The sequence below is a fragment of the Mustela erminea genome, chromosome 9 (assembly GCF_009829155.1).
Source record: "Mustela erminea isolate mMusErm1 chromosome 9, mMusErm1.Pri, whole genome shotgun sequence".
NCBI lineage: Eukaryota > Metazoa > Chordata > Mammalia > Carnivora > Mustelidae > Mustela > Mustela erminea.
In genome coordinates this window covers 96,999,244-97,023,243 of record NC_045622.1, presented here as the reverse complement: position 1 = coordinate 97,023,243, position 24,000 = coordinate 96,999,244, and the positions used below count along the sequence as shown (strand labels likewise).

Below are 24,000 nucleotides of genomic sequence, written 5' to 3'. Positions count from 1 at the left end.
TTATCTCCCTTGCTCTCTGCCCCTCCCTGCTCAAATGCATACATACAAATAACCCTGAGAAGTAGGTAGTAGTGTTATCCTTAGGTAGAAAAACTGAATAACAGAAGATAAAACGTTTTCTGAATCACTGAAATACAAAGGAGAACCAGGAATCAAAAGCATGTCTTCTCCAGGTACCTCATTCTCTGAGCCATGCTGCACCTCCCTAAGCTACGGAACATGTGATCTGGAGGCTGAAGGGTTAAGGACGTTGCTTTTTTCCTTTTTCCTTTTATAGCCTGTAGCCTCCAGGGCACTGAAGTATTCGTTCATTCATGCAATATTTACTGAGCACCTAGTATGTGCCAGGCGCTGAACAGACAACAGTGAACAAAGGCTGTCCCAGTTCCTGAACTCACAGAGCTTGCATTCTGGTGGAAGGCACAAACGAATAATTTCAGACAGTAAGTACTACCGAGCGACGTGGTACAAAATAAGGGGCAGGTAAATTTAAATAGAGGTCAGAGAAGCCATTTCTGAGAAGGTGACATTAACTGAATGAATGAATAGCAACTTCCAGATTAATTAATTGTTCAGTATAAGACGTAACTAGTTTTTGCTGGCCATTAGGTTGTTCATGGTTCCGAATACCCTTGTACCTTATGTTGCAGATGCTCAAAGGGCAAGTAGTAGAGGACAAAGCATAACGGAAAACCCTCTTCAATTCTTTTACTCCTCTGACCTTGCTTTTGCTGTCAGGGTCACACCCCCCCATTGCCACGCCCATTCTTCTCCCCCGGACGTTCCAGGCCTGCGCAAGCGCAAGAGAAACTGCCATTCCTAGTGGAGGGCGCTGATCCCACTATAGAACGCATGCGTCCCTGGCCGGTAAGCCCCGCCCCGACCCCAGCGCCGGCTCGCGAGCGCCTGCCGTTTCTCGGGGCGGGGCGGTGGGCGGGGACTGGGTGGGGAGGCGCGCGCCGGTGCGTGCGTGCGCGCGCGCCGCGGGCGGGCCAGTGAAGCCGGCGGCGTTGGCACGTGATCCGGGAGCGGCTCCGTCGCTTGGTGGCTCGGTCTGTCTGTCCGTCCGCGGGTGCCATCATGGCGGACGCGGCCAGTCAGGTGCTCCTGGGCTCCGGCCTCACCATCCTGTCCCAGCCGCTCATGTACGTGAAGGTGCTCATCCAGGTATGAGTCGTCGCCATCCCCTTCCCCGCCCGGCGCCTTGTTCAGTCGCCGCTGCCCTCGGCGCTTGGCGATCGGCTCCAGCCTTCCGGGCCTCTAGTCCCCTGAGATGCTGCTCCTTCCCTGCTGCCTCTTCTTCCCCTTAGGGACAGCTTCCACGGCCCACGGCTCTTCTTCCACTGTCCGTGGGCCTTTCCCAGGTCTCGCCCCCTGCCAGGCGGGGAGGCCCGATCCTTTCCCCGCAGCCAACTGCCGTCCTGCTCTGCCTGTCCTGGTGGCTCTCTGAACTTTGTTTTTTCTTCCCTGAGGTTGATCCTGGCCAGTTGCCACCGCGAGCTTCCCAGCGCTCCCCTCCAGCCCCCCTCTGAAATCAGCATTCACCTCCTCCGCCCCAAACGCAAGACAGGAAATCTGTTAAAGACAAATTTGAAATTCCAGGGGAGCCAATACTTTATTAGCTTTTTTTTTCTTTCATTTTTATTTGCTACTGTTACTGCTGCTATTCTGTTCCGAGATTTTAGCACCAGATACCCAGGTAAACACAAGGAGCTCATTCAGAAGTGATCATGAAGTGGTTGCTGATTCAAATTTCGGAAGGATTCACTGAGCGCTCTCCAGCAGCAGCCCATGTGGCTCCTGACAGCAAAAATCACCTCTGTCTGAGCTGGAAATCATTCAGATGAGAGAGTTCAAGCATTTATGTTAGTTTTTGATCTACTGTGAAACAATCCTTAGATGGTGTTTTATATTCAAAGGCAAGTAAGCCAGGTTTTAACTTAGTGATACCCTATTCCATAGTATTTTCAGTTGCCTTTCCAGAATTCTCTGTGATGAGCATGCCATTCATTTTTTTAAAACCTTTGTTGAAAGTTGGCATGATTATGTCATGCATAGTACCAAGGAAGGAGCAGTTGTTAGAACCCCTGTCCTCACTTGTCCTACCTTTCTGTCAGAAGTATGCACGACACTAGGGAGAGCCACATTTCTTAATCTTGAGTTGATACTTCTCTGAAGTATGTGTCGCCAGGTTGACCCGTTGGATTCAGATTCCGTATGTAAAAGCCCACTATGAATTAAATTATTTTAACTAAGAACAAAGACTCTGATTGAAATCTGCTGTGACGTCTAAAACGGAGTTGGCACATTTGTAGCTAGATGGTGTCTTGAGGTGACGTTTCACAATAAATCTGATATGAGCCCATTACTCAACTTCTTCAGGAGGCAGGGTTTCGTAGTGACATTGAGAGCACTTGCTTCAAAAATTTGAATATCCTTAACCCTGTTTACACAACTTCTATGTCACCAAGTGTCTTAAGGGTTTTGGTGTAATTTTTAAATACTCAGTTTTAAAAATAGTGGTATGGTAACACTTTGAGGGAGCTCAGAAGTTATTTAATTGAACAGGTTAAGAATTACAGCAGTAGCGGATCAAAGCCAAGTCCTATGTCATTCATTCTCTCAAGTTTCCCATTACTACTAAAAATGCTGAATATATTGTAAAAATAAAATGATAATCATTAACTCTAAAGTGGCCTTCATTAGCTTGTTAATGAAATGACAGTCTGCTTATTTAGTATGGATTTAGCTTATAAATATTTACCACATGAATTATCCAGTGCTCTCTGCATTTGCCTTTTGAGTGTTTCATCTTGCTAGCCAAATACAAAGTTGATGGTGGCTTAGTCTTCTGTTTTGTTCAAATATAAAAAATGCATTCAGGGTGCCTGGCTGGCTCCATGGGTATAAGTGTCTTTTAATCTCCCAGCCGTGAGTTCAGCCTCACTTGGGTGGGTCAGTGGGGTGTCCCAACTCTTGGTTTTGACTCAGGTCATGATCTCAAGGGTCGTGAGATTAAGCCCTGTGTCAGGCCCCATTCTCAGTGCCAAATCTGCTTTAGATTCCCCCTTTGCCCCTGCCTGCCACCCCCTTCCCTAGCACATACAGTCTCTCTCTAAGATAAACAAGTAAGTCTTTTATGTAGGGACTCTTGGGTGGCTTAGTTGGTTGAGCGTCTGCCTTTGGCTCGGGTCATGATCCCGGGTTTCTGGGATCCAGTCTCACATTCGAGTCCCACATTTGGTTCCTTGCTCAGCAGGGAGCCTGCTTTTCTCTTTGCCTGCTGTTCTCTCTGCTTGTGCTCACATACTTCCTCTCTCTATCAAATAAATAAATAAAACCTTTTTAAAAAATCTTTTGTGGGGGACACTTGGGTGGCTCAGTGGGTTAGGTAAAGCCTTTGCCTTCAGGTCAAGCCATGGTCTCAGGGTCCTAGGATCGAGCCCCACATTGGGCTCTCTGCTCAGCAGGGCGCCTGCTTCCTCCTCTCTCTCTGTCTGCCTCTCTGCTTACTTGTGACCTCTGTATGTCAAATAAGTAAATCAATAAAAATCTTTAAAAAAAAATTATTTTTTTTAAATGTTAGGTTTGCTTTGGAAAGTTTTTTTGGTTTTTTTTTGTTTTTTTTTTTTTAAAGATTTTATTTATTTGAGAGAAAGAGAGATAGCCTGAGAGGAGAGAGGTCAGTGGGAGAAGCAGACTCCCCGCCGAGCAGGGAGCCCGATGCGGGACTTGATCCAGGGACTCCAGGATCGTGACCTGAGCAGAAAGCAGTCGCTTAACCAATTGAGCCACCTAGGCGCCCCTAGAAAGTATTTTTGATACTCCTCAGTAAACTGTAGCTTTCCTAACACAAAAGTTCCCTTATTTTATATTCAGTTTTATATTAGTCTATCTCAGCTACATGGTTTACTTTGTAGAATTTGAACCAAAAGAAAGCTTGGAGTTTATTGAAACAAGTCTTATCAGTTGACAGAATAAGAAATTGACAAGGATGATACTTCGTGATTGCCTTGGAAAACATACACTGCATTTTCACTGCGGTTAAAAATTTTAACCTTGCAGGCAATACATTTTGGGGAATATTGCTTGGTATTGATATATTCTCTTGTTTTTGAAGGTGGGATATGAGCCTCTTCCTCCAACAATAGGACGAAATATTTTTGGGCGGCAAGTATGTCAGCTTCCTGGTCTCTTTTGTTATGGTAAGTGTTTTTGATTTATTTGGAATTTGGAGGACATTGAGAACGGTGCTAGGTAGGCAGGAGTTATAGAAAGAAAAGACATAGAAAGCCTGTTTACATGACATTTCTATGTAACCCTTTCTTCCAGCTGGAATTTAAATCTCTGACTTGTGTTCTCAGCTCAGCACATTGCGAGCATCGATGGGAAGCGTGGGTTGTTCACAGGCTTAACTCCAAGACTGTGTTCAGGTGTCCTTGGAACTGTGGTCCATGGTAAAGTTTTACAGGTAAGAAAATCAAGTAATCTTCCCAAAGATTTCGATTTCTTTTTATGCAGTTTGTTTTACTGACCAAAAGCAATTTCAAAGATTATATTTAAGACCATGTCCTTTATTCTCTTGAAAACATTTACTTCAAATACCCCATTCTTAAGTCTTCCCTGGGATGCAAAGGGAATTTGAAGTGATAGCTTTTGATCTGCAGTCCTTCCTCTGAACCAGTCATTCTGAGCAGAAACACTTACTTGATCTCCCATGTAGCTCATTTTATTTCTTCAAAGAAGGAAGGAAGCTGATTGAAACACATACTTCTTTCTGTAGTTATTTTCCTCCTATTTCTAACCTTACCGTTAGTAAAATGTTCTCTGCTACAAGCTTATTTTTTATGTATTTATCTATTTATCTATTTATTTTTAAAAGATTTTTATTTTATTTATTTGACAGACAGGGATCACTAGTAAGCAGAGAGGCAGGCAGACGGCAGGGCGGGGGGGCGGAACCAGGCTCCTCTCTGAGCAGAGAGCCAGACGTGGGGCTTGATCCCAGGACCCTGAGATCATGACCTGAGCTGAAGGCAGACGCCCAACCCACTGAGCCACCCAGGCACCCCTTATGTATTTATTTTTAAAAATAAGTAAGCTCCACTCCCAGCATGGGGCATGAACTCACAATCTTGAGATCATGAGTCGCATGTGCTATGGACTGAGCCAGACAGGCACCCCAGAAACTTGTTTTCTAAAAAAAACTTAACAAGAGGCGCTTGGGGGGTATGGTGGGTTAAAGCCTCTGCCTTCGGCTTGGGTCATGATCCCAGGGTCCTGGGATGGAGCCCCAGATCGGGTTCTCTGCTCAGCGGGGAGCCTGCCTCCTCCTCTGTCTCTGCCTGCCTCTCTGCCTACTTGTGATCTCTGTCTGTCAAATAAATAAATAAATAAAATCTTAAAAACAAAACAACACTTAACAAAAGGAACGTAAAAGTCAGGATAGTGGTTATCTGTGGGGGGGGGAAGGGATCATGCATGGGGCTCAGGGGTAATGGAAATTATTTTCCTTGACCTGGATCATGACTACATGGATATTTGACTTTTAATTATTTATTCTGTTTTACATTTGTATTTTCTGCACTGTTTCTGCTAATGTGTTACGTCACACAAATTTGGGAGGGACACCTTTTTTTTAACCTCACCAAAGTACACATCAGGCTTGCGGTTACTTTTGGGAAGTGGGGGAAGAGATGAGAGGTGGAACTTCGGCGGTCTGTTTCTGTGGCATTTTATTTTAAGAAGGCCAGAGCTCTGAAACAAAAGGGGCAACTGTTAAACATGTTTAACCTTGGTAATGGATATATGTAGGTGAATTATTAATTTTTCTTATGTTGGCAGTGTTTCCTAAAATGTTTGTTAAAATATCAAGGTTTTGAGGTGCCTGGGTGGCTCAGTTGATTAGGCATCTCTGCCTTTAGCTCAAGACATGATCCTAGGGTCCTGGGATGGAGCCTCACATCAGGCTCCCTGCTCAGCGGGGAGCCTGCTTCTCCCCCAGCTTGTGCTCTCTGTCAAAAAAGTAAATAAAATCTTAAAAAAACAAAAAACAAAACCAAGGTTACATTTCTTTCTTTTTCACAGATCCTCTTGTTTTGCCAGCTTCTTTTCACCTCAAATGCCAAAGCTAATGATTCTGATGGTGCTGGTTTCTCAGTTTTACCAGTTACCATGTAGGTCAAACAGAATGGCCCTTTATTGTATTTATAAAGGTGTTATGAATACAAATTCTGCACCACTTAGAACAGTCCTTGGGAAGGTATTTAGCGTGAGTGTGGTGGAGAATATAAAACTAAGGGATTTCTAGTTCATTATTCTGTCTCCTACTGGCACCAAGGTATGTTAGCCTCTGTGCTCTTAACTCTCAAAAAATGTCACAACAGGGGCTCCTGAGTGGCTCAGTGGGTTAGAGCCTCTGCTTTCGGCTCAGGTCATGATCCCAGGGTCCGGGGGTCCAGACGCGCATCGGGCTCTCTGCTTGGCAGGGAGCCTGCTTCCCTTCCTCTCTCTCTGCCTGCCTCTGCCTACTTGTGATCTCTCTCTGTCAAATAAATAAAAATCTTAAAAAAAAAAAAAAAAAAAAAGTCACAACAGGGGCGCCTGGGTGGCTCAGTTGGTTCAAGCCTCTGCCTTCGGCTCAGGTGATCCCTGGGTCCTGGGATCAAGCCCCGCATTGAGCTCTCTGCTCAGCAAAGAGCCTGCTTCCCTTCCTCTCTCTCTGCCTGCCTCTCTGCCTACTTGTGATCTCTGTCTGTCAAATAAATAAATAAAATCTTTAAAAAAAAAAAAGTCACAACATATGCTAACCAGATCTATGTATTACTATCAACCTAGGTAATACATCAAATGTGTTAAATTCCAGTTGGTTACTAACTGCTTATTTAAACAATACTTGGCATAGTCCTTCATTTACTTTTGTAGGCTTTAACATTAACCGAGTTCTAATGTTTTATCTTCTGATGAGCGTATCTTGATTTTGTTCAAATTTCATGATCTAATTGGCTTAGTTTTTTTTTAAGTTTTTATTTGAATTCCAATTAGTTAACATACAGTGTAATATTAGTTTCAGGTGTACAATATGTCCGTACCACACCTGGTGCTCATCAGGACAGCTGCGCTCCTTAATCCCCATCCCCCATTTCACCCATCCTCCCCCTCCCTCTGGTAACCATCAGTTTGTTCTCTCTAGTTAAGGGTCTGTTTCTTGGTTTGTCTCCCTCTTTTTTTCTTTCCCTATGATCGTTTGTTTTGTTTCTTAAATTCCACATATGAGTGCTAATTGGCTTAGATTTTAAATTCTCTTCAGCCCTCCTTGATTTCTGAGTGGGAGAGGTTCTCTAGTAGTTGCCTCACATGGAAGCTGTTTCACCCCTCAGTCATTTCATTATTCTTTACACGCTTTCTTTTCTTTCTTTTTTTTTTTTTTTAAGTAAGCTCTGTGCCCATTGTTGGGCTTGAACTCACAAGCCCTGTGACACTGAGATCAGAAGTTGCATGCTGTACCCACTTTACACTTACTCTTCTTGTCATGCCTGTGGGCCAGATGTGAAGACTTGCAGGTGACCCCTGGATCTGAGTAATGGAGTCTTAATGGGCCCAAGCTTTTGGTGGATTGATGACTGGCCTTTTGTCCCCAGCCACACCCTCCCCTGGGCTCAGTGAAATTGTGGCCATTGCTTAAGTGAGCTTAATGCGAAGGCATCTGTCACAGAGTCAGCTGGTTTTGTGTATAGACTTAGACCAAAAGTGAGAGTACTGCTTGAGAACAAGTTCCTTTACCTACAGGAAAAGTAAGCTTGAGTGGAATTAAGCAGGTGCTCTGAATATGTGTTTACTTGTGGCATGACAGGGAATTGATTCTATACTTATTATCAAAAGCAGCTTTTTGCATCAGGAAAAAAGACAGTTCAGGGTTGTTGAAATTGTTAGCCGTTGTAAAAAAGAGTTCTGTATATCTGAACAAGAATGAAATTGAATTCTGTTCAGAATAATGTAGAAAGGACAGGTAGGAAATTTTACTAACAGCCTAAAAAAGCTAAGCCTAGAAATGAGCAAGAATTTTTAAGTATGCGTGAAACTGAAACTATTAGAATTACTCTAACTAAAGACCTGGAATTTGACCCCAAAACAGCATTTTGCTTGGTCTTGAAATTTGTTCTCTTTGTTCTGAATTTTTTAAAAAAAAATTTTTACAGAAGAAAGTGTTGTCTGTTTTTTTAATCTGGTTGGATTAGTGGCTCTATTGTCTTTGATTCTTTCATTTTACCTATCCCATCTTCTGTTTCTAAAATATCCCACAAATAGTATTTCCTCTTCCAATATAGTCTGAACTCTGGCAGTATTCAGTATTTTGGAAGAGAACAGAATCTTCTCTCTTGCTTGTTTTAGAAATAGTCAGATACAAACAGAAAAGTGAGGCAATTTTAGCTATTCTGACTTGGCACCAATTCTCTGTTCTTTTGTACAGTGAAGAAAAGAGCCTTGCAGTAATTTGGTATTGGTACTACTTTTTTTTTTTTAAGTGAGGTAAAATTAGTACATAACATTTTTAAGTTTCAGGTGTACAGCATTGTAATTTGACATCTGTATTCGTTACAAAATGATCTTGTGGTTAACATCCATCACCATACATTTGACCCCCTTTCCCCCCACTTCACCCGTCTTCCATCCCCTTCCCTTCTGGTAACCTGTTCTTCCTGAGTTTGGTTGGTTGGCTGGTTGGTTTACAGTCCACATGTGAGTGAAATCACAGCTTTTGTCTCTCTCGTTTGACTTATTTCACTTAACTTGATACCTTCAAGGTCCACCCATGTTGTCACAAATAGCAAGATTTCAGGTGCCTGGGTGGCTTGGTTGGGTGGCTGCCTTTTGCTCAGCTCATGATCCTAGAGTCCTGGCATCAAGTCCCGCTTCCGGCTCCTGGCTCTTCGGGGAGTCTGCGTCTACCTCTGACCTTCTCCCCTCTCATGCTCACTCACTTGCTGTCTCTCTCTCTCAAATAAATAAATCTTTTTCTTTTTAATGGCAATATATATATATTTTTTAATGGCTGAGCAATATTCCATTGTGCTTAGATACCATAATTTCCTTATCCATTCACCCATCAGTGGTCATTTAGGTTGTTTCTGTATCTTGGCTATTATGAATAATGCTGCTATAAACATCAGGGTGCATATATTTTATCAAATTTAGTGTTCATATTCTCGAGAGGGGGAATAGCTGGATTTTATGGTTGTTCTTTTAAATCTTTTTTTTCTTTTTTTTTTTAAGTAAGTAATCTCTATGCACGGGATGCCTGGGTGGCTCAGTCAGTTAAGCGTCTGTCTTTGGCTCAGCTCATGATCCCAGGTTTCTGGGATTGAGCCCCATATCAGGCACCTTGCTCAGTGGGGAGCCTGCTTCTCCCTCTCCCTCTGCCTACTGCTGCCCTTGCTTGTGCTCTGTCTCTCACTCTCTGTCAAATAAAATATTTTTTTAAAGATTTTATTTATTGGGCGCCTGGGTGGCTCAGTGGGTTAAGCCGCTGCCTTCGGCTCGGGTCATGGTCTCAGGGTCTTGGGATTGAGCCCCACATCGGGCTCTCTGCTCAGCAGGGAGCCTGCTTCCTCCTCTCTCTCTGCCTGCCTCTCTGCCTACTTGTGATCTCTCTCTGTCAAATAAATAAATAAAATCTTTAAAAAAAAAAAGATTTTATTTATTTATTTGACAGAGAGAGATCACAAGTAGGCAGAGAGCTGATCAGGGGTACTGGGATAGAGCCCCATATCAGGCTCCCTGCTCGGCGGGAAGCCTGCTTCTCCCTCTCCCACTTACTCTGCTTGTGTTCCTTCTCTCGTTGTGTCTCTGTCAAATAGATAAAATCTTTAAAAAACAATAAAAAAATAATCTCTGTGCACAAATTGCTATTGCTCTTTTAAAATCACAGCCCCAAGATCAAGAGTCACATGCTTTACCAACTGAGCCAGCCAAGCACCCCTATGATAGTTCTGTTCTTAACTTTTTGCAGAACCTCCATACAGTTCCACAGTGGCTGCACTAGAGTACATTTCCAGCAACAGTATCAGGGTTCATTTTCCTCCACATCCTCCCTAACACTTGTTATTTCTTGTCTTTTTGATGATAGCCAATCTAACTGGTGTGAGATGATATCTCATTGTGCTTTTGGTTTGCATTTCCCTGATAATGAGTGATGTGGAACATCTTTTCATTTGCCTTTTGGCCGTCTGTATATCTTCTGTGGAAAAGTGTGTGTTCACATTCTCTGCCCATTTTTTTAATCAGGATGTTTGGCCATTGGTCCTGCTTTTTCCATAGCTTTAATGTTAGGTTATGTTTTTACCAGCTTATTTCTGCTAAATGTGTATGTGTAGTAAATAATGCCCTTGGATTTTTAGTTTTTGGTTTGTTTTCCTATTTCTTATTTTAGATAAGAGTTTTCATGAGCATTCGCTTGTTCCTCCAGCTGGCCAACATATTAAACTTAGCAATGACATCATCTTAGAGACACTTCTTTCCAATTAATTGGAAATAGAAAATATTGGAAATATGCAGCCCAAAAAAGAAAAAAGCCAACTGTTTTATTCTCATTTTATGTCCTCTCTCAGTGACACTATGACAGCCCTAATCATCCTTTCTTTTCTTTTCTCTTCTTTGTAGCATTACCAGGAATGTGACAAGGTTGAGGTATGTTGGAGCTGATTTGTATGCATGGGCCCGTTTCCCTTGCAAGTTGCTATTGCTCTTTGGTCTTTTTTCAGAGAAAGGACAAGCAGTCAGTTCCCCTTTCATCTCAGTGAGTGTTGGCATACAGGATGGCCACCAGTTTGAATAGTTCTATTTAAAACCATCAAGATATGGGTGCCTGCCTGGCTCAGTTGGTGGAGGGTACAACTCTTGATCTTAGGGTTACAGGTTCAAGCGCCACGTTACATGTAGAGATTACTTTAAAAAAATAAAACTTTTAGGGGCACCTGGGTGGCTCAGTCGGTTAAGCAGCTGCCTTCGGCTTGGGTCATGATTCCATGGTCCTGGGATCGAGTCCCGCACCGGGCTCCTTGCGTGGCGGGGAGCCTGCTTCTCCCTCTGCCCCTCCCCCTCCGTGTGCTCTCCCTTGTGCTCTGTCTTCTCTCTCTCTCTCTCTGACAAATGGATAAATAAAATCTTTAAAAAATAAAGAATAAAACCTTTTAAAAAATAACAGTCATTCAAGTTAAAAATAAAACCACCAAGATACCTGTCTTCTTTCATTTTGATTTCCAGGATTTAGGCTCTGGAAATGCACAGAAAGAAGTCACACCTTCCTTCGACCAAGTTATCAAGGAGGTAAGAGACTGATGATGTCCGGTGCTATTTCCCTCACTCGCAACGTATGCAGTGTGGCAGTTTGTGGAATCAGGATCATCAGGCCCGTGTGTTCAGCGTTTATTCCAAATAAAGTAGACCTTCAGTTCAATTTGGGCTTTTCTACATGATACCATAAAAAGGAAGAGAAAAAAAAAGCATTGCTTTCTATTTGGATTAGATGCATTTCAAGGAAACTAATTTTGTCCACTCATTTCATGTGTGAAATTGAAGAGGTTTCCACTGGAAGTCTTCTAATAGAGGTGTAAACCTCTGGCACAATTGTGTTTAAGTAGTGGCCTGCCCCTTCGTGTGTCAGATGCCATCTATCAGGAGACGCTTTTACAACGTTATTCTGACTTGGGATTGTTCCTCGTACCCATTTCCCATTCCCTTCCTCTGTCACTGGAGTTTGTTTCATGCCTGACTTAATATTTATGGCTTTCAAAACCACTCTTTTATTTCTTAGTCTTTACATTGTTTTATTGTCTTTAGTGAGATCACAGTCTTCTAGTGAATGCTGCCTTCTAAAACACATATTCCAAAAGAAGCAGGTCTAGATGTCAGATGAATCAGCTTTGTTTTTGGTAAATTTTCTACATTTTTTTTTAAAGTAGAGGTACTTGTATTAATATGTTTTTGTGGGTTTTTTTAACTTGAGTTCACCCATCCTGTGACACGGGCTCTTCTCAGGACTGTCATTGGCGCAGGGGCGAGGGATATCTTAACTAGATGACCGAAGGTGATGTTTAAATGCACAGATGAGTAACGGACCTGCTGTCTTCACTACTTGCCTCCCCAGTGTTGTAATCTAATTTTCTCTGCCACTTCTTTACAGAGTCCTGGACAAGAAAGATAAACTAGGATAAATAGCAGCTCTAAGATACTGCACAGTTACAGGCTTGGGGTGGAAAAATTAGTCAGAGTTGCTCTGTTGGCACAGATTAAACAGAGCCCGACATTCGAATAACATAGATCACAGACTCTCTGAAATCACTCTCAGGGAGAAAGCAACTTAAAAATCGAAATACCAGGCCCTGTGGTTTTATTCCAGCTGGGTTAGTGTTTGCTAGCGAGCCTCTTAATCTTTGGATTGGTTGTACCAATCTGTAAAATTGAGAAGATAACAGAAATCTGCTTTGCACATCAGTTTTGAGAAGTAACCCTAACAGAACACTGAACCCAGGAGGAAAGGTAAGAGAGGATAGCAGTGTATTACACCGTACCACATTAGGACAAGGGTGCTGCGCCGCCCACATGACTTCTCACAGGAATCCGAGTGTCGTCTGTTTAGGTTTCAGACGTGTGTGTTGATTGTTTCTAGACGACTCGAGAGATGATGGCCCGTTCTGCTGCTACCCTCATCACACATCCCTTCCACGGTAGGTTTACAGTTGGTGACTGACATCTGATTTATGACCCACCTTTCATAGCGTGGGCTCTCCTGACCGCCTAGATGGGTTGATAGGGGAGTTCACTGAAGTGCCTTGCATGTGTGTTTTGTTTGCCTGCTCCTTTTGGCATTTGTCCAATTAATCCAGAGAGCAAAATGTTTTTAGATGGAAAAATTTTTTTCTTTTTCAGGGCTATCAAAGTTTATCTCCACATAGTTTTAAAAATCTTTTCTCTGTTCTGCAGTGATTACTCTAAGATCTATGGTACAGTTCATTGGCAGAGAATCCAAGTACTGGTAAGTGTTTTCGTTTTCCCATATTCAGAGAGATCTTTCCAAGTGTTTTATATTTTAATGGTGCCTTAGAGTTTACAGAGCGAATTGAGAGATCATTTGTTCTGCACAAAAATGAACCAAAAAATGGTAAACTGGAAGACAATGGCCCAGGCAGGTTTAGGAACCTTCCAAGGATCTCAGAGTAAGTTGCAGAGCCACTGAAGCCAAAATTCACCCTGACTCCATGTGACTGCACCCTTAGGTAGTCCTGTCTCCATTCCTGTCTCCAAATTCAGCTGTCTTTGCAGAGTGAGAGTGGCAGAAAGGGAGGGTGGGGTATAAATTTCCTTGTCAAAAGTGATCATCGAACATTTTTTTTAATAACTCCAAAATAATCTTCATGTATTTTTGCCTTTCCATCTTCTGTACCTAGTGGACTTTATGATTCCATAGTAACCATCTATCGTGAAGAGGGCATCCTAGGATTTTTTGCGTAAGTAAATTGTTGATTTACATGTGCAGTTATTTGTGGGGGTGGAAAGCTTTAATGAAAATCAGGACACGACTCATTGTTTAATCCTTGGAGAAAATGTACTCTCCGGGTTTCCTTCATGTGACACTCTGTTAAAGCCCCTCAGACTTAAATTCTGTTGTAAAGATCGCAGACTTTTGCTCCTGGACATCTAAAACATTGGATATTAGGGTTTTGGTTTTTTGTGGGGGTTTTTCGTTTTGTTTTCAATTCCATTAAAATTTTGTTAAATTCGTTCCAAGTTTCTACCTTTATAGTAAGTTCCTATTGTGCAGTAGATAAACTAGAGAAACTTAATTTTTGAAAAATAGGAAAATGATCTCCCTTACCCTGAGAGTAACACATTGTTGCAAGGCCGTAGTCATTCCCTTGGGTTTCCTCTGGAAGAACTCAGGCTTCCATGCTCATTCTTCTTTTAAGAACGAAAACTAGAAATGGTCCTCTTTCATTTTCAGAGTATTGCCATGTAACAGATTGTTTGTTTGTTTGTTTGTTAGTTTTTTTGGGGATTATGATAACCTGGGAGGGGGCCCCCCTGGCTCACTCAGCTGGTAGAGCATGTAGCTCTTGATCTCAGGGTCTTGAGTTCAAGCCCCATGTTGGGCATGAAGACTACTTTAAAAAAAAAAAAGAAAGAATAAGTGAATAAGTAAATGGTCTAGGAGATAGAATAGCTATTATATTCTTACTTTAGAGATTAGAAAAAGTTGGTGCTCTGGGAAGTTGATTTGCTCTGGTCACACAGCTTATAAGTAAGTGATGGAAATGGTATTTGCACCCCGGTCTTCAGTCTGTCGGGTGATGTTCATCCTGCTGTGCTGCGCTGCATCACCTCGGCCACTTAGGCCCTGAGAATCTGTTTTTTGACGTCCCTCACCCATCTCTGTTTCTCGTTTTATAATTTTGTAGTCATTTTCGGCCCTGTCAGCTTTGAATGTCAAGTAGCTTAGCCAAAGTCATATTTAAGTCTCTTTAAAACAGGCGGATTTTTGTCCACCCTGCTCATAGTTCTTAATAGTTAGGTGAGCCCATTAGGTGAAGCTTTGAGGGCATATAGCTGGCCTGCATTTGTCAAATGGGAATGAAAGTCGTTGTGGAGATTAACCTCAACGACTGGAGAGTAACCTACAGTTACATTAACTAGAATGAACTAGTCCATACTAGATTCCGGCATTCGTTGTCTTTTTTTTTTTTTTTTTAATTTTTTTTTTTTTTTATTTGACAGAGATAGAAATCACAAGTAGGCAGAAGTAGGCAGAGGCAGGCAGAGAGAGAGGGAGAAGCAGGATCCCTGCTGAGCAGAGAGCCTGATGCGGGGCTCGATCCCAGGACCCCGAGATCATGACCTGAGCTGAAGGCAGAGGCTTAACCCACTGAGCCACCCAGGCGCCCCATGTATTTTCAGTTCTCTCAAAGACTTTGAACTCTTTCTTTGAGAAGTGTTTGTATTGGGTGGATTATCTTTTTACTGATCGCAGTTCTTGGCTCTTATTTTTTTTATTTCTTCGTGTAGGGGTCTTATTCCCCGCCTCCTAGGTGACATCATTTCTTTGTGGCTCTGTAACTCACTGGCCTACCTCGTCAATACCTATGCACTGGACAGTGGGGTAGGTGTGACCTTGATAAGATGTGTTGGGGCTGACTTTATTGTATTCACTGGGTGGCTTGGTTAGCTTCACAGTAATGTGGTGGGGCACTGGCTGGCACAGACAGTGGAGCATGTGACTCTTAATCTCAGGGTCATGAGTTCAGACCCCAAGTTTAGGATAGAATCTATTTTAAAAAATGATAAAGTGGCACTTCATTATGTTTTTGCCAGACTCATTATTACATGGCTAAACACTGTCAGTCAAGTTTTTAAAGGCTAATGGGATGACCCTATACTATTTACCGTAGAAAGATGCACCTGAGAAAGTCCCTGGGGTATAGCCGAGGAAGCCTAAGAAATCTGTCCCTGTCTCTGTGCTGCCAGGAGATGGCCTCAGTATTGATAGATGATTTTTGCAGATACTACGAAGCAGGACAGTTTCATAGTGTACCAAGGGCTATTTCGTCCAATCCGAAATGTTAAAGGGATTCCTGGACTGGGCTTCTTAGAAACCTCAGCCTGGGAGGTTTTAAGAATTCGCCTTTCCTGGAAGCTGCGGGCCTCTCTGCACAGAGGCAGCCCTGTAGCATGGTGGAAAGTAGAACACGCACAGGGAGGACTAAACCCACGCAGCGCGCTTCTGCAGTACAGAGGCTGGTCTCTGCAGCGTCTGGGACACAGCTGGGCGCTCATAGAGGTAGTCATTTGTCCCTCGGATACACCATAAATGTCATTTCCAGGGACTGGATTTTTAGGACGTGGGGAAAGGTTACCAGTCTCATTGCCTTTCTTTCTTTTTTTCTTTTTTTCTTTTTCTTTTTCTTTTTTAAATCCTGGGCCTATTATACTTGTTCCTCCGCCATTACATAGTCTCTTGCGAATTTGTCTCTTCATGTTGAATCAGGTTGATCATTTTGTCCACTGCCTTTTTAGGCTCATAATCAGTATTTTATGTTTTCATCTTGAAATTAATTTTCTGGCTGTCAAAGAAACTAAAAATTTAGAGATAGAATAGATTGAGATGGTAGGAGACAATTCGCCCTTAATATCATCTTAATTTTCTTACTCATTCTAATACAGACTTTTCTTACTGTTTTAGGTTTCCACCATGAGTGAAATGAAGAGTTATTCCCAAGCTGTCACAGGAGTGAGTTTTTTAAAATCCTCTTGACCTAGGGATAGTTGTGTTTTGTTTCTTTTTCTTTTTAATCTCACCTGGGTCATGTGTTATCACTGCTTGAAGGCAACGAGATGTCTCAAAGGAGAGTCTTAAGTTTGTTAATGTCTGTCAGAGGTGAGACTAACCCAGAGTCCCTGTGTCAGGAATGGCACTAACAAGCCCACATGGTTTGGTCTGTTTGGCTTTCGGGGGGGTGGGAGGGACATGTGGGCATTTCTCACCACATCCTGGCCCGCAGGTCTCAGGCCTGCTTCCCCCTGCACCTGCCGATCTGCCCCAGAGAGCTTCACCCTCTTGAGTCATGTGGTGTCTTCTCCCTCTTGAGTTGTGGTGTTTGACTCCCGAAGTAGCTTCCATCGTCTTTGGAAGGACATGCATAATTTCTACTATCTCAGGGATGTTTTGAAATGCTTCATTGTATTTAATGATGTTTACTTTTTCTGTTAAATCATGTCCTTGAGTTTACTTGAAAGAAGACTCAATCACAGTAAGAGAAGCCTTCTGGTCTTCAGTTAAACTGTTGGATAATGGGGATGTTAGGAGGAGGTATCCTGTTCAGGCTCAAAAATGCGTAATTTCATCTTTCCTGGGATGCTGAGAAAGCAAAACCAGCGTTGGAGTGTTGACCATAGTGGGAGGCAGAGGAAGAAGAGACTAAAGATTCAGAACGACCTAATAACTTAGCTGTCTTTTTACCACTTTACAGTTTTTTGCCAGTATGTTGACCTATCCCTTTGTGCTTGTCTCTAATCTTATGGCTGTCAACAACTGTGGGTAAGTGCCTCGCATTTCTTATCCCATTCACCTGACAGGCAGAGCAGTCCAAGGAGAGATTTGGGGAAGAAAAGTACAGTTGATGCCATTACTAGATTTCCGGAATTTTTTCTCTCTCCGCTCCATGCAGCAGCAACGGCATCAGTTTATATTCTAAGCAGCCCCTCATATCCTCTCTTAGAATAGAGAAGAGCGCAAAGACTATTTCTCAAGTACTTACAGACAGTGTACACTTGCCTGTGGTTGAAGTGGGATTGTGATCAAATTACTGGATTTCCACATCCTTCCCTGTTTTTCCTAGGGGCTGCATGGAGAAAGTAAGTTTTAAAGAAAGGAAAGTAGGAAATTCGGTTCCTAGATATGTTCTTTTTTCTTTCATGGGAAGGTTCTTAACCTTTCACTGTATTGGTGGGGAAGGGTGGGTGGCGGTATGGCGTGAATACCACTGATTGCCAGCTTCTAGATGCCTAGTGCCTGCACCACACTGGGCAGAAGTTTTGCCTCTTGCTTTAGTTCATTGTTCCAGTATAGTCCCCGACACAGTGTGTCATTAGACCTGTCATGGTTTTCAAACCAGATGTCAAGCAAAGAGCCATGTGGAGTTTTAAACATAGTTGTCGTATTCCGTATCCTGTCACCTTCTGTTTGTTTTGTGTCTCAAGACCCTGAGATCAAGAGCTACATGCTCTAAAATTCCAAATTACCAATCACCTGTGATTGGTAGGGCAGTGGCCACATTTTAGCTCAGAGCATACACGAAAGATGAGTTGAATGTATTACTATTCCTTAAAAATTTTTTGTATTTTATTTTTTAAAATATTTTATTTATTAATTTGACAGAGAGATCACAAGTAGGCAGAGAGGCAGGCAGGGGTGTGGGTGGTGGGGAAGCAGGCTCCCCACTGAGCAGAGAGCCCAACACAGGGCTCCATCCCAGGACGCCAGGATCATGACCTGATTCGAAGGCAGAGGCTTATCCCACTGAGCCACCCAGGCGCCCCGTCCTTACAGATTTTTAGGGAGGAAGTGATTCTGGGTTCTACGTGAGTAAAGCATGTGGTCGCCAATTTTTAGGTTCTTTTGAACACTTAGGTTTGTTTTTTGTTGTTGTTGTTGTTGTTGTTTAAGATTTTATTTTTTTATTTATCTGATAGACACAAAGAGAGCACAAGCAGGGGGAGCAGCAGAGGGAGAGGGAGTAGCAGACTCTCCAGTAGTCAGGGAGCCTGATGGCAGTGCTCGATCCCAGGACCCTAGGATCATGATCTGAGCCAAAGGCAGACATGTAACAACAGACTGAGCCACCCAGGCGCCCCACCACTTAGTTTTTAAATCTCCTTTCTCTGTACTTTAATCACATAATTGCTATATTCTAGAATTATATTCATTCTTAAAAACCTGGGTGTTTTAGACGATTCATAACTGGTTGAAGTTTGCGTTTACTTGTTTCAAAACCTAAATATGACGGGTGCCTGCCTGGCTCAATCGGGGAGCAGGCAACTCTTGATCTTAGGGTTGTGAGTTCTAGCCCCACATTGGGTGTTGAGATTACTTTTTTAAAAAAAGGGAAAAAAAGACTTAAATATGAGGGAGGGAAGTCCTTTTCGGATGCTTTTTCTTTTCCCTGCTCCAGTATAATTTGTTCCATTGAAACTAAAATCGCCTCTTGGGGAACTTTCTAGGTCGGAGAATATTTTGACCAAGATTTATCAAACTCTTGGGGCACCTGGGTGGCTCAGTGGGTTGAAGCCTCTGCTTTTGGCTCAGGTCATGATCCCAGGGTTCTGGGATCAAGCCCCACGTCAGGCTCTCTGCTCAGTGGGGAGCCTGCTTCCCTCCTCTCTCTCTGTCTACTTGTGAGCTCTCTCTGTCGGGTAGATAAATAAAATCTTTAAAAAAAAAAAAAAAAAAAAAAGATTTGTCAAACTCTTGAGAGAATGCTTTGGAAATGTTAATTTGAATGGCTTATTCCCCCCCCCCCCCCCCCCCCCCCCCCCCGTTTCAGGCTTGCTGGTGGATGCCCTCCTTACTCCCCGATATATACTTCTTGGATAGACTGCTGGTGCATGCTGCAAAAAGAGGTACTTCTGTCTCATTCTCTTTCTCTCTCTCTCTGTCTCCATTCTTCCCTCCCTCCTCACCCCTCCTCTCTCTCATACTTTATTTTATTTTGTTTTTGTTTGTTTTCTTAAATAATGTCTCCGGAATCCCAGGTTAATTTTTGTAGGTTGCCCTTTAGTTGCCAGTCACATACACTGTTCTGTATGTCACTCCAGCACAACAGTAAAGTGTGCTGCATAGAAATATCAGGAGGGGTCATGAATTAAGAATCCCTAGATATGACGGAGAAGCCATTTGAGTGATCACATTCAAATTATAAATAAGGTCTGGGTAGATGATTATCCTGGATGTTAAAACGCTGGACCCAATTTCAGGTTCTTTTTTCCTAACGTCACCTCTTTTTTGTAACTTCTCAGGATCTCCTTATATATTCATGTGTTTTTCTCCAGTATAGTAGAGAGGAAACTGAGAAACGAGAGGTTGTTGATGACGTTCTTTGTCACGGTGATGATGATGGAGCTGGTCTCTTCTAGTCTTTTTAGAGAATGATTTTGTCCAGACTCCAGTTTCTTCTTTGTTATTGCTGTGAGGTATGTCATCTGCAACCACAAATTCTCAGTCCAGGCAAAGCTTTGTTAGGAACCAAAATAATGGGTGGCTGTGCACTAAATTTAGCACAGGATCACATTAAATGGCCATCAGTTTTAAGCTGTTTTTGAAGTGGCACACACTTTTTCAAAGATTGTAGAAGATAGTGTACGAGGACTATCTTTTTTATCACATTTTATCATAGCATTGGCAATGCCTGTGAGAAAGGCCTCCGTTCACAAGAGTTCAGGCTTCCCCAGCCTGACCTCCAAAAGAAAAGGCCTAAGTGCTCCTGTAGTTGCCTTTACCCAGCACCCATGCCAGGCAAGCCCCTGTGATCCAGGCTGGAACGCTTGGATGATTTCCATACAGACCTAATGTTGATATCCTGGGTTTCATTCTGAGTCTTACACTTTTACTGGGCAATCTCCTGTTGTGGTCCCCATTTAAAAGGAAAGATGGACCTCCTTTCCCTACTTTCTAAGCCCTGCTGTAGGAAGGAAGCAGATAGAAAATGTGTTAGGGTATCAGACACCTTACCTGGGGAGCAGTAAGTCCTCTAAGTGCTTAACACGACAAATCTTGATGGGGTATTTACTGTATATCAGGCATCATGCTGAGAGCCGCCTATGTACCGGCTCCTGTAACCCTCAAACTAACCGTATGAGGATAAGTGCCATTCTTTATCATCCCACTTCACATCTGAAGAGATTGGGACTTTGAACCATTCAGTAACACTAGTTGTATAACCCAAGGCTACCCAGCCTGTATTTGTGGGAGCGGGATCTATGTGCAGTCTAAGTTCAGAGTCTGTTCAGTTAAGCTTACAACGTTATTACTCTCGTAAGATTTTAGAAGTATTTCCTAAAGCTCTGACCATTCCATTGAAAAGTAAATAAAAGCTCGCCCTTCATGAGTGGTGGGACCGTGTCAGCACCCTCTGTGTATTGACTCATGTGATAACCTAGCTAGCAAGTAGCAGAGCCAGAATCCAAACTGCAGGTTCTGTGTAAGGAAGAGATCCTTGCCTTAACACATGTGGCAACATTGTAGTGATCTTCCAGAAAGCTCGGCTGGAGTCGGAAAGCCCCAGTCTCACCCTGGCCCTTTTAGTCGCATCTCCAGAAAAGTGTCCACATACATCTCTCTGCTGATTTGGACTAGCTGACCTCATGTTCACACTAGACTTTGTTTTTATTTTATTTTTTTTTCCAGGGAAATATGAGCCGAGGAAATAGCTTGTTTTTCCGGAAGGTCCCCTTTGGGAAGACTTATTGTTGTGACCTGAGAATGTTAATTTGAAGATGTGGGACAGGGACAGTGACATTTCTATAGTCCCAGATGCACAGAATTATGGGAGAGAATGTTGATTTCTATACAGTGTGGCGCGCTTTTTTAATAATCATTTAATCTTGGGAAAATGGAGGTGTGTGGTGTCTGCCTTTTTTGTTCTTTTTATCAGCACTACATTATTTACCCCTGATGTTCCCCCTTTAGTTATTCTGAAATGGGATATTTTTGCTCCAGGCTCTTCCTTTGTAAATGGGGGTATTTTCTCAAAAGGTATAGGCAGGTTGTTATGTGATTTGAGTCTTGATTTTAAGGCTTTGTAAAATGTAGAATACATTCTCAAGAAGAAAGAAGTAATTCTATAAAATTTTAAGAAATGTAATAAGGTAAACTATATGGGAGATTATGAATTACCTTTTCTTTGGTAGACCCTAAAACCTCAGCATCCGCCAGAATCTGCCTCCCATTATGTGCTTTCTATAAGCACATTTGATTAACCCTCATCCTTGAAAAAGACAATCCATTGCTAATGACCCTGGAAAATCTCCACACAGGCTGTCTGCTTCTTCAGTAATAGATGATTGCCAACAACAACAAAAAAGGGAAAATTACAGAGAACAACCAGGTTTTGGAAAGCAAGCCTATTGGCTTCTCCCCCACCACCACCACCACCAAAAGAAATTGTCATATAAAATATGAAAAGTGCATACTGTAGCAGTAGCCCCTTCTCTAAGAGCTGAGTGTTTGCCAGTCCCTAAATTGTATCATTATACATTTCCATGTGTATATAATATTTTCCGTACAGATTATCATCTTATAATCTTTTATTCAGTTTTTATTTTGTTTCTTTGTTGTTGCTGAAGGTAAGTAGTTTGCTTTTCCTTCCTAGTGACGCCCTTGGAAAGTGTACTTAAAACTTCATACCTGATAATGCACATTTAGGTCCACGGGGCGCTTAGGATACTGACCACCTCGCATGTCATACCCTCAGGCATGTTAGCATTCATAGGAAGAAAAAAAAAACATTTTAGAAGGAAATCATTTCAACTCAAGCATAAAAGCTCCTATTTACTCAGGCCTTTTAAAGCAGGTTCAAATGCTCTAAGATGAGAAAGCATATGGTTTCACTTCAATAATCCACTGGGATTTTGCCAAATGGGTAAGCACTTAATTTGCTGCTGCTCAGACTTCTCTGTCAAAAGAGCCGCACCCATAATATCAGAGTGAGCTTGCAGGGGTCTCCTCCCTCAGGGTGTAGGAATACAGCCTGAAGCTCATGTGCAGCCTACCTTGAAATGTCTTTGATGTCTCTTACTTTGTCTCAAAAAGTAATGTAAATTTTATATTCTATTCAATATTATCTGCATTTGTTTTAATATAAAAATGTTTTGCATTACCCACTTTTTTCCCTCCAAAAAAATCTTCAGTAAAGATGATCCAGGAAAATGTGCCATGTTTATTATCCTGTGGCTTCTGTGCTCATACACACCGGCCTATACTAGTTGAGAAGCTTTTTGGACTGGAAGAACCAGTCTGCCACCAGAGGGCGCCATGGCTTCGGTTTTTGGCGATGCAAGTTGGGCCATGCCGGATTTGGAAGGCCTGGAATTTTTCTAAGTGCTGTCCAGTCAGTCCGTCTGACTTCTTCCAAGCTACAGATCCAACAAGGGTACTATACCAGTGGTCCTCCATGAAACTGTATAGGCTGGGCGCCTGGGTGGCTCAGTGGGTTAAGCCGCTGCCTTCGGCTCAGGTCATGATCTCAGAGTCCTGGGATCGAGTCCCGCATCGGGCTCTCTGCTGAGCAGAGAGCCTGCTTCTCTCTCTCTCTCTCTGGCTGCCTCTCCGTCTACTTGTGATTTCTCTCTGTCAAATTAATTAAAAAAAAAAAGAAAGAAACTGTATAGGCTGTTAACATAATCAGACGTCTGAAGTTATTCAAGGGTGAATTACATGTAGGTACTCTTAAGATCCACCTACAAGAAATAATCCTGTGTAAGAATTTAGATAAGAATCATCTAGTAAGCTGCACCTGTGGAACTGGGCAAGTGGTTTGCTGTGGCAGTGCTGAGCTGAGCTGCCAGGAAGTAGTCCCCCGCAAAGTGTGATCGTCACTGAAGCCTTGATTGAATAAAAGAATCTGGGGGTTTCCTGCAGCTTTTGGAGTGGCTGTAAAAATAGGGCATACAAGCAGCCTTAGGGTGAAGGAAACTTTAAACATAGCCCTCTATAGGGCTCCTGGGTGACACGGTCAGTTAAGCCTCCGACTCTTGATCTCAGGTGTTGATCTCAGGGTCAGGAGTTTGAGACCCGGGTTGGGCTTCACACTGGGCATGGAGCGTGCGTTAAAAAACAAAACACATAACCCTATATTCCAGCTTCTTACTGAACCTAAACTCAACATTGGCTTTGCTATAATTTTCTACTCCAAAAATAGCTGCCTTTCCCTCTCTGCGTTGAGATTCTCCCTCTATGGTGAGATTGCATCCTCATGCCCTCTCTCTCTGAAGTCTCAGTCCTCCCGACCGGATGAGGTCCGCCTTCAAACCCCGCTCCTCCCTGGCTTGTAATTACAGTACAAACTCGTCTGACAAAGCGGAAACTGCACCTGTTACACGCTGCTAGATTCAGGGCGTACACAGCAATGGCATTACTTCTTTCTGATCTGAAAATCTGTGAGGGTCAAAAAATCACATTTAGCCTTTTAAACCAGGCCCACCAAAACATCAGCCTTTCTGGGCTTTAGAGAAAAACTAGCCTGTCACATCACAGTCCATACAGCTGGTCACTTTAAGATCTTGTGGCATGTTAAGGGAGCAAGGAGAGAGAAAAACATTGGGAAGGAATGAAAATAATGTCTGTCAAGCCTGTCGTGTAAGTTTTAATTCTCAGAATCTTTGGTAGAGGAGGTATCCTACTTCAGGAAGAAAGAGAATTTAGGAATAAGGAAAATTAGTAATGCATCTAAAATTACA

The 24,000-nt window shown here is 42.7% G+C and overlaps 1 protein-coding gene across 3 annotated transcripts; it reads left to right on the top strand.

Moving 5' to 3' along the window:
• Positions 1-870: 870 nt before the first annotated feature.
• On the top strand, positions 871-21,721 carry MTCH2 (mitochondrial carrier 2). Of its 3 annotated transcripts, XM_032357855.1 has the most exons (13): positions 872-1,167; positions 4,121-4,205; positions 4,365-4,471; positions 10,660-10,686; positions 11,263-11,325; positions 12,668-12,725; positions 12,982-13,033; positions 13,446-13,505; positions 15,058-15,151; positions 16,232-16,279; positions 17,019-17,086; positions 19,092-19,167; positions 20,951-21,721. In XM_032357855.1, the coding sequence occupies exons 1-13, from the start codon at positions 1,081-1,083 to the stop codon at positions 21,035-21,037; spliced, it is 912 nt and encodes a 303-aa protein (XP_032213746.1). In that variant the 5' UTR covers positions 872-1,080; the 3' UTR covers positions 21,038-21,721. The 3 variants fall into 3 exon arrangements, with proteins under 3 accessions (XP_032213747.1, XP_032213746.1, XP_032213748.1); XM_032357856.1 differs by lacking the exon at positions 10,660-10,686 and having other exon boundaries at positions 871-1,167; XM_032357857.1 differs by lacking the exon at positions 872-1,167 and having other exon boundaries at positions 4,333-4,471.
• The last annotated feature ends 2,279 nt before the right edge of the window (positions 21,722-24,000 follow it).